The sequence below is a fragment of the Pleurodeles waltl genome, chromosome 4_2 (genome assembly GCF_031143425.1).
Source record: "Pleurodeles waltl isolate 20211129_DDA chromosome 4_2, aPleWal1.hap1.20221129, whole genome shotgun sequence".
NCBI classification, from domain to species: Eukaryota; Metazoa; Chordata; class Amphibia; order Caudata; family Salamandridae; genus Pleurodeles; species Pleurodeles waltl.
The window spans coordinates 17,652,550-17,668,423 of record NC_090443.1 but is presented as its reverse complement, the minus strand read 5'-3'; the positions used below and the strand labels follow the sequence as shown (position 1 = coordinate 17,668,423).

The 15,874-nt window shown below is 46.4% G+C and overlaps 1 protein-coding gene across 1 annotated transcript in view; it reads left to right on the top strand.

Moving 5' to 3' along the window:
- Positions 1-15,874, top strand: part of C3 (complement C3) — a 236,948-nt gene that overhangs the window by 88,639 nt on the left and 132,435 nt on the right. Inside the window, exons 12-14 of the mRNA XM_069230418.1 lie at positions 377-589; positions 13,374-13,565; positions 14,596-14,757. Of these exons, the coding sequence (XP_069086519.1) occupies positions 377-589; positions 13,374-13,565; positions 14,596-14,757 (567 nt within the window). The remainder of the gene's footprint in view (positions 1-376; positions 590-13,373; positions 13,566-14,595; positions 14,758-15,874) is intronic.

Sequence of the window (15,874 nt, the reverse complement as noted above, 5' to 3'; positions counted from 1 at the left end):
AGGAAGAAACTATATAGCAGTTATTGGGGTGCTGAGGGAAAGAGTAATGAATCAACTCTGTGGAGCTGGGAGACTTCCTAACAAGCTGAACACAAAAAGATGAGGGATAGAATGTGAAACAAACACAAGTTCCAAGTGTCAGAGTTTAGAACTGATCTTGGTGTTGTTATGAATTGAGTAGATACTGAGGAGGTGAGAGATAGGATACAAAACAGGCATTGAAAAACTAAAGCAAAGCCATAACTGACACAGAGAAATAACAGGTTCACAGCACTGTTGCATTAGAGCCACGTTGTGCAGTTGGCACATCCGGATAAAAATTTAAGCCAGTATTTCTTCAACCAGTGATCTAACTTTGATAATGTTACTTTTTTAGGTTGCTACAAAACATCCTCAGTACCTCGCTGAACAACAGGCGAAGGCAACAATGAAGGCAATTGCATACAAGGCACAAGGAAGCTCTAAGAACTACCTCCACATCGGAGTCACCGCCAATGATCTGAAAGCAGGAGACAACCTGAATGTGAACTTCAATGTGAAGAGCAGCGACCCAGCCATAGAGAACCAGATTAAATCCTTCACTTACATAGTAAGGACACATTTCAGCATTGGAGAAATCAGGGAAGAGAGATGATTTTGTGGCTTAGTCTCCAGGGACTGGCTGAGGGGAAGGTGTTGTGCTTCATTCAACCAAGACTAGGAAAGCTGGTGCAAAGGAAGGGTTCTAAGATTCATCCAGCCAGGACCAATGGACCTAGAAGGGGATGCTAGGGATCACTCCATTAGGAGTTATGAGGCTGAGCAAATTTCTTAATGTTCATCAAACAAGACTTAGGACTGAGAAGCTGATCTAGGGAAGGCTTTTAGGGTTCATCAAACTGAGATGCCTGGAGCTGGGAAAGGATTCTAGAACACATGGAGCTAGGTGGGTTGAGCTTCAAAATAATGGATGCACAAATATTGACTGTCAACAATAAGGACTGCAAGATAGCGACTGGGTCAGTATCTTCCACAGGAGAGTAAAGATTTAGGGCCAGATGTATCAAGGTTTTTTGCATTCGCAAACGGTGCGAATGTCCGTTTGCGAATGCAAAAAGCCAGTTCAGAATGTATGAAAGACATTCTGAACGCAATTTTAAGGAATCGCAAAAATAGCGATTCCTTAAAATTGCGACCCTGTTTAGAGAGTCGCAAATTGCTACTCTCTAAATAAGAAATCGCAAATAAGGATTCCTTATTTGTGATTTCTTAGTACCTGGTGGTAACCATGTGCAAAATTTAAAAATGCATTTAAAATGCATTTTTAAAATGTACATGTAAAGCACACATGCCCTTTTGGCATGTGCGCACCTTACATGTCCCAAACACTTTTTTGGGGTGCAGCAGAGGGGGCCTTAGGCCCCCAGCACCCTGGGGTTTTGCATTTCCAAAATTGCGATTTCTGGTTAAGAAATCTCAATTTTAGAAATGCAAAATATTCGCAGATATGGGCCAACAGGCCCATAGGTGCAAATGGGGACAGATTCTCTATTTGCGATTCGATAATAGCATTTGCGATTTTTAAGAAATTGCTATTACCGAATCGCAAAAATCATACATAACTTTTTGCATTTCTGAAATAGCGATTTCTTAAAAATCGCTATTTGAGAATCGCAAATCGGTTGTATGATACATCTAGCCCTTAGGATTTATTTATACTTTGGCACATGCAGGACAACTACCAAAAAAATTAAATCAGCGGATGCCCTGTCACCCCTATTTAGTATGGAAAGAGGCGATATACACTTAATAGGCAGACAGGACATCCATCACTTTTTTGCAGATGTTCGTACTATACTAACTCCACATCTGCCTTCCTAGATTATACTGTGCACTTCAATATTGTTGTGCGACAATACTTTATGATTCAATATTGGTACTAGATCTCTAGTTGAAAGTTTGGCCTTGGGGTTCAAACAGTCAGGATCAGTGAGATGGAAAAGGATGGGGTCCTGGGTATATCCAACCAGGACCCGGATTACTTTGCAACAGGAGGATCCTGAGATACATTCAAACAGGAATTATGGAGCCGGGTGAAGGAAAGGTCTTAGGAGTCATTGGAATAGCTCTCACTACAGAGGGAAAATATATTGACATTCATTAGATATGATTCAATGGCAGGGCTGGCAGATAGTCATAGGGTTGATGCAAACAGGACTCATGGTGCAGTGAAAGTGATGGTGCTTGTGTCGCTGGTACGTAGACTGCTGAGTGAGAGGCTTAGGGTTTGTCCATGTAGGCAAAAGCAGGGTAGTGAACTTTATAAACCCAAATTCTGTGACTTCTGGGCCTGCAGAGAGCCCATTGCTTATATTTTATAAAGGGCCTCAGAGGCAGAATGAACGTTTGTGACGGCTTTTTGCAGCCTGGGGCACTTTGGTGTTACAGAAGGGGCCACAAGCTTTTGCAAAACCCTTTCTGTAATACGGACCGCATTGGCAGTAAATGTGCACTGGCACAATGTCAAGGGGCCTGTCCCCATGCAAATGAAGGAATCCTTTGCACCCACACCGTACAACAGATGTAGACACAGAGGCGAAGAGGCCTTCAGGAGGACACTGGCAGAACCATATAGAAGTGGTGCGCAGTTAAGTCTCTCCCCAACAGTACCTCCAGGAATGGGTAATAGGGGGTCCCTGAAGTCATTCACTCTAGCTGCTGACAGGGGGTTCTCTGCCACCCTTTGAATGTCACGAGGTTTGTGGCCATCACAGTGGAAGGTGATCGTTGGTTTTAAACAGCCAGCCCAACTTTCATTGATATGCTGTTCCCAGTGTAGGTGAGATTTTGTACCTTTACTGGGAACAGAGTGTTTGCTGTGATTTTGCCACCTTTCTGAAAGAAAAATACTGATCATTTTTGCATGTTATACTATAAAGCATTTAGAACTTGAACACTGTATACAAATACTACATTTTAAACTACATTTTACGGTCATGCATTGGATCCCATACAAAATACTTCTTTGGATGCAGATTTTAGACCTGTGCTTCAGTGCCGGTCTGCTTGTCAGGCAGGGATATTTTTATATGCAACCCTTTATATACAGGCTTCACTTGAGCAGAGAGCGAGGCTTGAGCTTGCCTTATCTCATTCTGAGTATTCTTCTCATCACCGAGTACTCTGTCCTAGAGTGTATCCACTGCACTGATATATGCCCTTAGAAAGCACTGAAGCATTTCAAAAGTGGTGCCTGCAATGATTTAACATCAGGCTGAGCCTGCTGTTTCCAGTTTAGAGAGCTGACAGTGCCACTGATACTTCTTGGTGAGGACTTGCATGGCACGAACCCTGACATCTGAGAATGGGCCTGAGCAGAATTCACAATGGCCCAAAAGAAGCTCAACTCTTCAGTTGAGGATCAGCTCTCAGTCTCACAGAGGTTCAAGATACATTTAAAAAATACATTTTTATTGCATTTTCTTAAGTCAACATGCAACTCATACATCAGTGGGGTAGCTGCTTCTAGTTTCCTTATGTCTCATATACGTCACTGTATTCTCTCATCTCCGCTTCCCCTGTACATCATAATCACTGCAAAATAAATAGTAACTTTCTCAATCTTGACACAAAACTTCACTGCCCACATTTAGTGCATGCTGCATACAGGTCTGGCAGGGGGAATGTGTTTGTATCTATGTCAGGCAAGGTTATACTGTATACCCCGGCTTGCATCTTCTCTCTGCGTTTCCTATAAAGTCCCCACCTCCTTCCCCTGGGGATGCGATCCCCTCCTCATGGCCAAGCACTTTCAGGTCACCTCTCCTGCTGAGGTTGCAAAGCTTTCCACTTCCTCCCTCCAGAGGTCCACTAGCGGGATCCTATGGATTCCCGTATAGTATTATATGCAAAACGCCCTCTGCTACTCTTTTTGCCCAAGTCAGCACTTCCACCTTTCATCAACTATGCCTCGGGAGCCTTCCATTGTCTGTCAATATCCTTACATGCTAAGCCAAGCGCAAAATCCACAAGAGTCTCCAGCCTTTGAGGCTGGCTTTTGGCTGTAGAGACCCACGAGCAAACCTCTTCCTTTCCAAGGCCTGTCCTGCCTAAGGCGCTCTCTTGCTCTGCTACAATTTTTTCCCAGAAATGCTCAGTCACCGGGCAGCTCCAAACCGTGTCACCCAAAGTCTGCTTGTGGGTGAGAGCACCGAAGGCAGCTCCTGTCTCGCTCGTTGTCCATAACACTGATTCAGTGAGGCATGAGATAAGTGGATTAGAGGTAGTTGAACTGTGTGCACTTAAAGTTTGTGTTCCTTGATACCTTCTTGGTGTGTTCTAGGGCGGGTTCCCATTCTTTGCCTACAAACTGTCTTCCCTCCCAGCGGACCGTTGCATCCGGGAAGTCATCCTGGGTCATTGTCCTCATCATGTGGTACAACCAGGACACTAAGGGCCTCATTTACACGGCCTGTGGCACGGAATTGTGCAGCAAGGGCTTTACTAAACTGCCCTGTGCCACGGGAAAGGGCAGACATGTGCAGTCTACAAGATATGGTGCATTTCTGTCGTCTCCCCCTGCTCTCGCGCACAAATTGTAGCCAAGTGCCAATGCAATCACCCTTGCACCATGGTGCAAGGGTGCCTGTGTTGTGGGGAGGATTGTTCTTGTGCTGGAAGATGCACCTTCCTTCACAAAAACAATCACAAGCTGTGTTTTCCTCTTTCTGTATTTGCTGCAGAATGCAGCACACATAGAAAGAGAAAAAAAACGGGGAGAAATGAGGTGGCATAGGAATCTGACGAATTCCCAGACTTGTATATCTGGCAATGCGTCTGATTTCTGTGGGTTCCACGGATGTTGTGCGGGAATGCCCAAGACAATACCCATGGAATTCCCCTTTCACACAGTGTTATGGATGAAAGGTGTCCATATTTACAAGACCATGAAAAGCCATGCAAGGTGGCTTTGTGTGGCCTTGTAAATATGGGCTGGCACACTGTGCCACTGTAGCATTTAAAAAAATGATGCTCTGGTGGCACAGGGTGCCGCTAGGGCTTCGTAAATGAGGCCCTAAGTGTCTACAACTATCAAAGGTCAGGACTGCTTGTAGCAGGTCGTGTGAGGGTATTTCCCAGTCTGAGGCCCTATAAAGTCTGCACAGCGCCTGGCCGAGTGCCACATACACCAGGAACTGTGTTCTCAGTGACTAGCCTCCTTTACTAGGCCCTCTAACCGGCACATTGTGCCCTCCTCTTAGCAGTCCCCCAGTGTCTGCAGTTCTGCCCCCATCCACTCCGTCATGCAGTGGGCTATAAAAAAGCTGCCTCTGGCTGTAGGAAGTCCAATCAATGGCACCTCAGAGGTGTACAATTGGCAGTTCCCAATATGCTTGATCACCCCCTTACAACAGAGAAGGACCAAGGTCAGCAGGCACATCTTGGTTTTCGGGCGGACCTCCGCCACATGAGCATTCCAATGAGGGCACCTTTTGTGCATGCCTATCAAAACTCCCCCACCTGTGCTAAATCTACCCACGCCAGCCATCGAGACAGCCACTGGAGTTGAGAAGCGTAGAGGTACAGCTCAAAATCTGGTATCTCTAGCCCCTCTTCCAGTGGTGGACACTGGCATGCCCTAAGAGAGGCCCTGAGTAGCTACCCATCTCAAATTAGTTCCTGCAATAGCACATGGAGAGAGTGAAACCATTTCCTCTGGACTCACACCAGATCGTTGGCGAGGCAGTACAGCAGGAGAAATAACATAATGTTTTTGTCAGTGCAATTCTAGCCATGATGGGAAGCCGCAGAGTGCACCAAAACGCCACGCTACTCCTCAGTGCCCTCAGGGCGACCCCAAGTTCGGGTGGTATATCTTGAGTCACAGATATCAGAGCACTAATGGCTCCCAGTGGAGTCCCTTATCTGTCACTACTGCCGGTGGGTCTTGGCACGTCACCACTAGAGAATAGGTGCATGTCTTGTTCTAGTTCAGGTATAGCACCTCTCCCAAATCCGCCATCACCTTCATCACCCATGGGATCCCACTTGCCCCACCTTCTCCCAGTGCCATCCTGTTTACAACTGCCCACAACTAGTCCCACAGCAGTGTGTCAAACGCCTTCCTAATATCAATAGAGAGCAACACTGCCTCCAGGTGACCAGCAGTGGATATTGGCAGACTTGCTGTGGAAGAAAGCCATTTTGATCCGAAGTGTGGATGGACATTGTGGAGGGTTTTATAGTCCAAGTTCAAGATGGACCAGGGCCACTAAGACCCCACATCCAGCAGCACCTCCTCAGCAGGCTTGAGGATGGGCACTATCAGTGCTTCTCGAGTCATAGCGGGCAGTCTCCTGCACGCAAATGTCTCTATACATTTTCATCAAGCGGGGCACCAACAGTGAAGCATATGTCTGGCAGATCTCAGCCAGTAGTTCATCCATATCAGGGGGTCCTGCCTCATGCTAACTCCTAAAGCGCCCCTCTGGTTTTGGGGTTAGTAACGGGACCACCCAAAACCTGTGTCTTCTTTCATCACACGTGCTAGCGTCTTCAGATCTACCACCCTGGTGACCACCAGGTAGCCTCCAGATCCACCGCCCAGGTGACTATGGGCTCTCAGTAAAGACCCTTGTAATACTGCGTGAATACCAAGAGTATGTCCTGCTCTGTATGGGCTAGGTCAACGGTGTGGTATGTATCTGTATGGTGGGTTGCTGTCAATCCTCAGTACAAACTAATGATGCTAGCAGGTTCTCTGCTCTGCCCCACTCCTCATGTGCCACCACCCAACTATTTCCGTCTGGTTATGAAATGTAGTTTATCATGCAGTTCTGTGTGTGGCTTACATTTCTCTCGTAGACAGTCATGTGCCTGTGGGTGCTCCTGAGCTCCATGCTCCAGAGGGCACACCTCATTTTAAACCAACACCAGGTCTGCTGGACCTGGCTCCAGGATATGGCCCCTCACAACTACTTTAAATGCATCCTATTCCACATTGCAGTGGGACGCAGTCTGCTCATTGTTTTGGAATTAGTCATGCAGCACTTCAATCAGCAGTTGCCTGAACGCAGGTTCATTCAGCAGCTCAAGCCTAAGCTTCCAAACAGGGATAGGGGATGCCTGCCTACTCCAGTTAGAAGCAGTGGGTTATGATCTGAGTACATACAGCTCAAGTATTTCAGCCATGCAACCTGTCCTGCTACCTCTGGTAAACATAACATAGTGTTGAGTCAGACATGGTGGTTGCGGAGCTACGAGTTGAATGAATATTTCTGCCGCCCCTTATGTAATTGTTGCCATGCATAAATCAACCTGTAGTTAGCAGCCCAAGTCTTGAATTCACCTACTAGTTGCATAACCAGAGAAACTGCCAGTGGCGGCACTGATCTGTCCATGTACTTGTCAGCCACGCATTGTAATCACCCCCAAGTATCAGGGGCACTGACTCTTCCAAGAGCGGCAACAGCATCACAAGGAAGCACACTTGTCCAGTGTTCGGGGCAAACACACAGCCTATCCCCACCCACAAGCCAGCCAGCAACACATCCAGTATGGTGTACTGTCCCTCGCTATGTATTTCAGTGTCAGGGCCTACGAGTGGGACCCCAGGGTGCACCCACACGAGGACTCCTCAGAAAAATGCAGAATGCGTTGTTGCCAAAACCTGGCCCTGCCATCTATGCTGCAAAGACCTGGCACTGTCCCTGGTCACATGATCTCTTGCAAGAGCACAATGTCCACATCCCTGCGCTTCAAGTAGGCAAAACTTTATAGCACTTAGCCAAGGATCCCATCCCCCCAAATGTTCCAAGCGAGAAAGGTATATTTAGTGCTGTGGGTCTGCATCATGTATAATATACATGTACCAGCAGGTCACCTCCACCTGCCCCATGCTGCACTCCTCCATCCCTCTGTCCTGTGGCAGCAGAATCGGCACCAAACTTCTACAGAACAAACAGTTGTGAAAACATTCAAGACCTCCCAGCACCAGTAATGTGGCTGGAGGTTCGTCTAGGACATGGGTACTCACAGACATTTTCACAGGGGCCAAAAAGTTTGGTCTGTGATGTGCCCGGTGGCCGCATCGATGCCAGAGGAATGGCTGCCTAGCGAGGGAATTAGGGGGATTGTCTGCTAGGTATGGGTAGGCGAAGTGAAGGATACACGCCTAGTGACTGATTTGAGCAATGTGAATCTAGGAAACCTGAGATTAATCTCGTCTTCCCCACTTTTTCAAATTGTGTGATCTTAGACATTTGCTTACTTTCACTTTCCCTCCTTTTTTTCATTATCACATATGAGGACAGCAACATTTCAGCATCTACACTGTAAGAATGTGCTCCTGCGTTTGACTTTAAAAAAACTATAAAAATTGTTCCTGTACAGTAGGACCCCAGGCCACTCAAAACGTGCCCACAACATCTGACTTGGCTCTTTAATTCACTATTGGCATATTTGTCAGGGGAGGGTAAGAATTAATGTTTCTGAATTCATGTTTGAAAACTATCACTTTTAAATTAATATTTCTCATTGCAATGATATAACAACTTATACTTAAGTTGAAAGGTTCATCATGTTAACTTAATACACGTTTTGAATTTTGAAGCAACTGATATTTTTACACTTTTCCTGCAGGATGTCTTTAAAAATGAACCTGTTTTTTAGGTGAAGCTCAGGACTCTCTAGTTACTTCCTTTCCACCAGTTAACCATGAAATATTTAAGATCTTTTATTTTTAGAGCTGAATTCAGTGAACAGCAGCCCTGTACTCCTGTTGCCCAGGGGGCCGCATGTAAAGGTCAGAGGGGCCGCATGTGGCCACCGGGCCGTACTTTGAGTATCCATGGTCTAGGAGTTGGCAAGCATCAAAGCAGCAGTTGTTTCACCCCTTTCTCAATCACCCCCATTGTCGAGCGCCGGGGGAACCCAGTCGGTGAGGCCCTATTGTAGGCTAGCAGTTGCCAGGGCCATGTAGGACTCAATGTCCCTGCAATCCGTGTGTCATGGTGCACACCAGCATAAATCTGCTGCAGTATGTGGAATGACCAGTGTGCTCCACCACAGGTGTCCAAGCATGCTGTAAAATCCGTTGCTATCCTCCCTATCCATCTCTCACCAGTGGGCGTAAATGGTAGACATCATGCATAGGGCTGTGGTCCTCTCCAGAGCATTCTGCAAGCCCATGGATCCAAACCATTGCCATGACCTCTTCTGCCACTTATGTTTGGGCAATACTGTTCTAACCCAGGGTGCTGTGTCCTCTCCTGCTTTGCACTTTTCAAGCAAGCCCCAAGCACTCTCATGTTCCTCAAAGAACAGTGTTTTCTCCCCTAACATGAGTATGAGGCATACTGGGAAGGGAAGTGCATAGCAAAGCCCAGCCTCCTGAAATTCTTTCTTAACTGCAATAAAAAAGGCCTTTTTTTGTCTTTTACCACCATGGTATAGTATGGGAATATGGCAATCGAGGACTCATTCATGCACAGCAGTCCCAGGGCCAGTGCCCTTTGCAACAGCAAGTCTTTATCCCTGTAGTGTAGGAAGCGAGCCACCACCGACTGTGGAGGTGCCTCCAATAAGGGCGGCTGTGCCGGCACCTTGTGGGGTCATTCCAGAACAATGTTATAGCCCTTGTGGTGCCACTTCCTGTGCCACACATTGCTCCAAATAGGCGACCATGCCCATGTCCTCCGCCCCTTCTGGAAGGCCAACAATGTAAAGGTTGTTGTGCCAACCGTGCCCTTATGCATCTTCTGCCCTCCAGTCCAATTGCCCCATCTAGCCTGTGAGGTGTTGGGCCACATCTTGAAGGTCCCTCAGCTGAAGGCAGACTTCACTCAGGGCATCTACTTGGTGTTTGACTTTATCTGCCAGCTTCCGATGATCATCGTTAAGGGTGTTAAGGTCGACGGCCATCCTGTCAATTTTGCCCTCCAGTACCTCCCTGGAGGTGTTGACAGCACTTAGGATTTGGTTGAGGTTGTCTGGTGTTCCCAAGTCTTGCTGAGTGTACTAGTAAGTGTGTACGCTGTGCTCATCCCGTTGCAGAGATGCTGCCCCCCCTCCCCCACTCCAGTCTCCCCAGACCCAGTGTGTTTTTGGCAGACCGTGGTCTTCCCATCATGTCCCACAGGTGGCTCAGGTGGGGGATACTTGTGCTGGTGCCAGCCCAGCCAGGCTTCGTTGCGTTAGGACCCTCCAGTTGCCTGTGCAGCCAGGCGTCCCCCCCACCCCCCACAGGACACCACTAGTCTTTCCCGGACAAGGCTCATACTTTTGCCAGTTTAGTCCAGCACTCCCAGAAGGGGCTATTGTGTGCAGCAAGAGAGGCCATTTGTCAATTTCAAAGGCCTGCCCTTTGTGCAGTTATGATTGTATACGCTTCAGGATGTGGCTCTAAAAGGCCTGCATAGCCCCTGCTTTGCTTGCATCAATGTCCCAGGGTGGGCAAGCCCAAAGGCCTCTATTTATAGGCACCTCTTGCACAGGTACTCTGCCCTTTATTGTGAGTGACACCCACTGCTGTGTCCCAGGTCCCACCATAGCCCACCATACCGGGCCACAGAATGGTGAAAACTCAGTAGGAAACGCCGCCGTTGCAAGATCTATCAATCATGCAATCAATCAAATCGTTTGTAAAGTGCACTACTCACCTGTGAGGGTCTCAAGGCGCTGATGGGATGTGGGGGCTGCTACTGATCGTACAGCCAGGTCTATCAATCAGTCAATCAATCAAATCGTTTGTAAAGTGCACTACTCACCTGTGAGGGTCTCAAGGCGCTGATGGGGTGTGGGGGCTGCTACTGATCGTACAGCCAGGTCTTGAGCTGTCTCCTGAAGGTAAGTAGGTCCTGTGTCTGACGTAGGTGGGTGGGAAGAGTGTTCCATGTCTTGGAGGCAAGGTGGGAGAACGATCTGCCGCCAGCTGTCGTTCTGTGGATGCGTGGGACGGTGGTGAGGGCAAGGTCAGAGGAGCAAAGCTGTCGGGTTGGGGTGTAGAAGAAGAGCTGTCTCTTGAGGTATTCTGGTCCTTGTGAGCATGGTTGAGGAGTTTGAACATGATTGTCTTGTTGACGGGGAGCCATTCCAGGTCTCTAAGGTGGGCTGTAATGTGACTGTGGTGAGGAATGTCCAGGGTGAGGCGTGGGGAGGCATCCGGTGTGTGTTGCACTCTTTTCTGGAGCTTGGCCATGGTTCCTGCATAGAGGGCGTTGCCATAGTCCAGTTTGCTGCTTACGAGGGCTTTGGTCACCATCCTTCTGGTTTCAGTGGGGATCCATTTGTAGATTTTCCGAAGCATGCAGAGGGTGTTGAAGCAGAGGGAAGAGACAGCATTGACTTGCTGGGTCATTGATAGCGATGAGTCCAGGATGAATCCCAGGTTGCGTGTGTTGTTGGTGGGTGTTTTGGTGCGGTTCCCAGTGTGGCAGGCCACTATGCGTCCATCTTGCTGCTTTCCTCAGGTTCAAGACACTTGATGTAGAAGAACAGAATAACATACTATTCTCCATGTTTTTCACTGTCTATCTGTTCCAAATTGTCTAGTGCCAAGAGACTGGAAGGTAAATGATTTTGCCCCCCTTGTCTTAGTGAAAGCCAGACAGCTCCTCCTTATTTGTAAACTAACCTAGACAACAAGAACAAATGATGAAAAACAATCTCTTGGAATATGCTGAGAAGCTACTCTTCACCTGTCCAGAATTGGACTTGGCTCAAAAGCTCACAGATTGTGCAAAAAAAGTACACACAAAACTGTCAACAAATAACTAGGTGAGAAGGAGTGAACAGCACTCAAAAGGTTCTTTAAAGATGGCATAGACACAGTCCTATCTCTAACGGTGTCAAAAAATTCAGAATGTAATATGTATTGAAAACACAGTGATCTGGAAAAGCACCGAAATGAGTTTTAGGAAGTTTAAGAAAACAGTTCTTTACATGATTAGGAGCCTTATTTTGAGTTTGGTACTTTTAAAATGGCAGACATGGTATTTGTCAGGTTTTGATCGAGTAGCCCATTAACCAAATTCTTAATAGGGCCCTAAGTCCTTAATCCATAATGCTGGCCATTATTAGCAATTGGGGATGGGAGAACAGGCAGTGTAGTGGGGCGAAGGAATCTCTAAGCTCTAGTTGTATTGATTTGTACCTGGGCCAAGTCCACCTACAAACATCAGGGAGATACTTAAGGGATTATAGGTTGTGTAGAACGAAGCATAAAATAGTGGAAAAATAGAATGTTGGAAAAATCTGTTGGAGATGAGGAGGTCTGCAAGGCGACTTCGGTTTCTGACTAATAATAGGCTAAAATGTTAATGAAACATGTCAGGAATTTATCTATAAATGCAGCTTAGTATAGGCAACCACAATTAACGGCCAGGCTATTTCGTGCTTCAGTAAATGGAAGTGATGAAATATCTGTGCGGAGTTCCAGGGTGAGTCCACGTGGATAAATTGGTGAATACCTGCGAACTTGTAGTTTGTGGTTATGCACACATTTTTTGTAGGTTGCTTCCCACCCTGAAAACTGTTGTAGTGATGATCTTGTCAGGAGTAGAAAAAAGTCCCTCTTGATAGTGCAGATGGCATCGGACCACCCACAAAATCGAGTGAAATGCAGGGGAACAGATTTTTTTAATGAAGGAAATACTTTCCCAGCAGAGAAGGAAATCAAATTGCTACAAAGTGCAAATTCTCTTTTGCTTCCAGTTTTGTACACCCATACTTCTCTAGCTGCCCAAATATATATGCATATGTGTAGTCTTAGGAATTTGTAATAGTTTCAAATTCCAAGGTTTACCCCCTGAAATTATTTGTACATTCTATAAAAGACGGATATTTTCTCAAAACGTGGGTATCATCCTTGTTGAGTAAATTAATGGCTGCAAAGGTGTTTAGTGAATTCACCCATTATCGTATTCATTCTAATAAGTTCAGAATCCTGTAAGTGTTTTGATCTTTTTTCACCTTTAGCCAGTTCATGAAATCAAACTGGTAACATATTTTGTGCTAAAGTTTTGCTTTCATGATTGGGCTGATTAGTACCAGAAGTGCTCCATACCCAACCCAGGTTGATTTCAGATCTCATACTCAGTTGTCCTTTTTAACTGTTCTTTGGGGTAAATAATTGGCTTCTTGCAGTTGCCTTTTAGTTATTTCTTTAAAGTATAATTGCCTGATGTAGAAGGCGTAGGTCTTGTCCATTTCTCCCTTTCTGCCTCCTGCAAATGTTCGGCATTTTTCTTATGAGAACAGTCCATTGTACAGAAATTGGCAACTTGAAATAAAAGGTTTCCATTTCTGCTGCCTACTTTAGGTCTCTGATTTTGCAACGTGCAAATGAATCTCTGTCCCATTGTCTTCTCTCCTATCCCCTCTGCCCCCACCCACAGATTATGAGCAAAGGAAGAATTTACAAGATTGGCAAACAAGAGAGGCAGCGGGGACAGTCGCTGGTGACAATGACACTGCCTATCGTTCCAGACTACATCCCCTCTTTCCGCATCATTGGCTATTACTACGTACAGAATGAGATTGTGGCAGACTCCATCTGGGTGGATGTGAAGGACACCTGCATGGGAACGGTAAGCCAATCAAAGCTCTCATTGTCTACAAACTGTCCTTATAAGGCTTTTCCTCTAATGAATTTAAAAAATCCTGTTGTTACCAATCGAATCCTCCATGGAGGTTGGTCAAAGAGGAAGAAGCTTATAGGCGAAGGCCAAATGTTGCATGTGCTATTGTAATCCCATCAGATGGAGTAATACAATTGCAGCTGCTGCAGGTCCATGCTCAGTAGACAAAGCTTGTAGGTGCATTGATCACACATTTAACTACCCATGGCCCGATTCACAAAGGCACTTACATGTAGTAAAGTTACAAGTGCGGAGGCTTCACACTCGTGTTAGAGTCTCTGCGCTCTTGAAGGAATCTCTGCATGGTCCACTCTCTTTAGTGCACCATGAGGAGATTCCACCACAAGAGCAGAGACTCTGCCAGTAGTGCAAAGACTCTGCATTTGTTACTTTACTTTAGATAAGTGCCTTTGTAAATTGGGCCCACACTGTTCACTAAGAACAGCTATCAGTCACACCCACCAGGCTTTATGCCATGGCTAGAGGAAATGAATGGTCAAAGACATGACAGGTGTTGAGTGACAGTTTGGTGCTGGGTTTGGGAAAAACGGTTCAGGCATGTGGCAAAGTCAGACATGATATCCAGTGCCCACTGGCCATGGCGAAAGACCCTGGCTAATAGGCGGAAAGGGACATGCCAATTGCAAAGTCTGTAGCCTGTGTCGACCGTCTCCTGCGAATCGATGCAGTCTGGGCCAAGGTGACCAAATTGAAGTGGGCACTGGACATGTCCAAAGTCCAGCAGGCACAGCTGATGCCTACACCTAGCAGGTATTGGTAACAAAGATTCTGTGGACAGGGTTGCTGAGCACAATGTATGATGAAATACTACAGTCCCAGCTTAGACAATATGGCGTGACTACTGGGGGTAGTTGAATAGACAAATTCTGGCTATTTGTTAAAATATCCTCTAAAGCAGGAACAACCATTTTCAACTTTATTTTAAAACAATCCTTTTATAACATGTTTTTTTCAACAGCTGGAAGTATCGGGAGCAACAGATGGTGACAATAGAGTAAAAGAGCCGGGAAAATCCATGAGGTTGAAAGTGAAAGGTGATCGCAATGCAAGAGTTGGCCTCGTTGCAGTGGATAAAGGTGTATTTGTTCTCAACAAGAAGCACAAAATCTCTCAGTCCAAGGTGAGTCCCGATGGACATTTTACTCTTTGCATGGCTCGAGGTCGTGGCATGAATTCTGCCGACAGGAGTGATGATTTCAGTCGCGGTGCGCAGCATTCTAAAAGGGCAGGGTGGCGCCCAGAATGGGGAAAAACATATAATAAATAAAACAAATAAAAGATAAAAATGTACCTGCTCTGCCGCCACACCGCTCCTCTTTCCCTCGTCACTGCAGGCACAGGCTCCCAGCCACTCAGGAGCTAACCATGACGCTGCTCAGAGGAGGGTTAAGATTGGCTGGGAGAACCCAGCCAGGGCGCTGCCAGGCAGACTGGGAGCCTGTGCCTGCTCTCTCCAGCCCGGCAACACGCAATTGCCATAACGACAAATAAAAAATATGATTCTTTCTTCAAAGACTCACTGGCAGCAATGCCTTTAGCCACTCCTAACTGCATCATTATAGGAGTCATTTGAACCTGTTCCCCAATAAAGGTGCCAATGTCCCACAGTGTAGAAAGCTGGATCTTTATGTGATATATCAATAGCTAGATATACCGTCTAAAGAGTCTAAAGAGTCCACAGGTTCCCTTATGAATGGACAGGCGCTTGATATGTGATGCCAAAGTTCTCTATTAGGAGGTAGTGTGGTCGAGCAGCCTTAGGCTTAACACAGAGGACTGTCAATAAATGAGATGCACACATCAAGAAGGAGATCCACACCAATTTATAAAAATAGCAAGTATCTTTATATATGTTTAGCCATCAGGGAAAAATCTTTCTGGTAAATACGTTGTTAAATAAAAAATCTTTTAACTTTAAAAAGTGGACACAGTGCAATTTCTGACTTCTGCAATGTTATCTTATAGAAGGAAGAACAAGCAACTTACAAGACCAATCCCCAGGAGTGGTGGGTGGTGGGCAAGGTCCAAGGCAGCACCAGCAGTACACCACCAGCAGCACAAAGGCAGCCACGTGCAGGGTGCAAAAAAGCATTGGGAGCTCATGTGATTCAATGGAGATCGGTCTCTGTGGAAAGAGGCTGCAGGCTCTGGCTAGGAAGCCAATGGGACTGAACCAGCAGTAGGTCTCAGACCTCACAATGTTCGGATACAGGGAGAGGCCTTTGGTCATCTTCTCC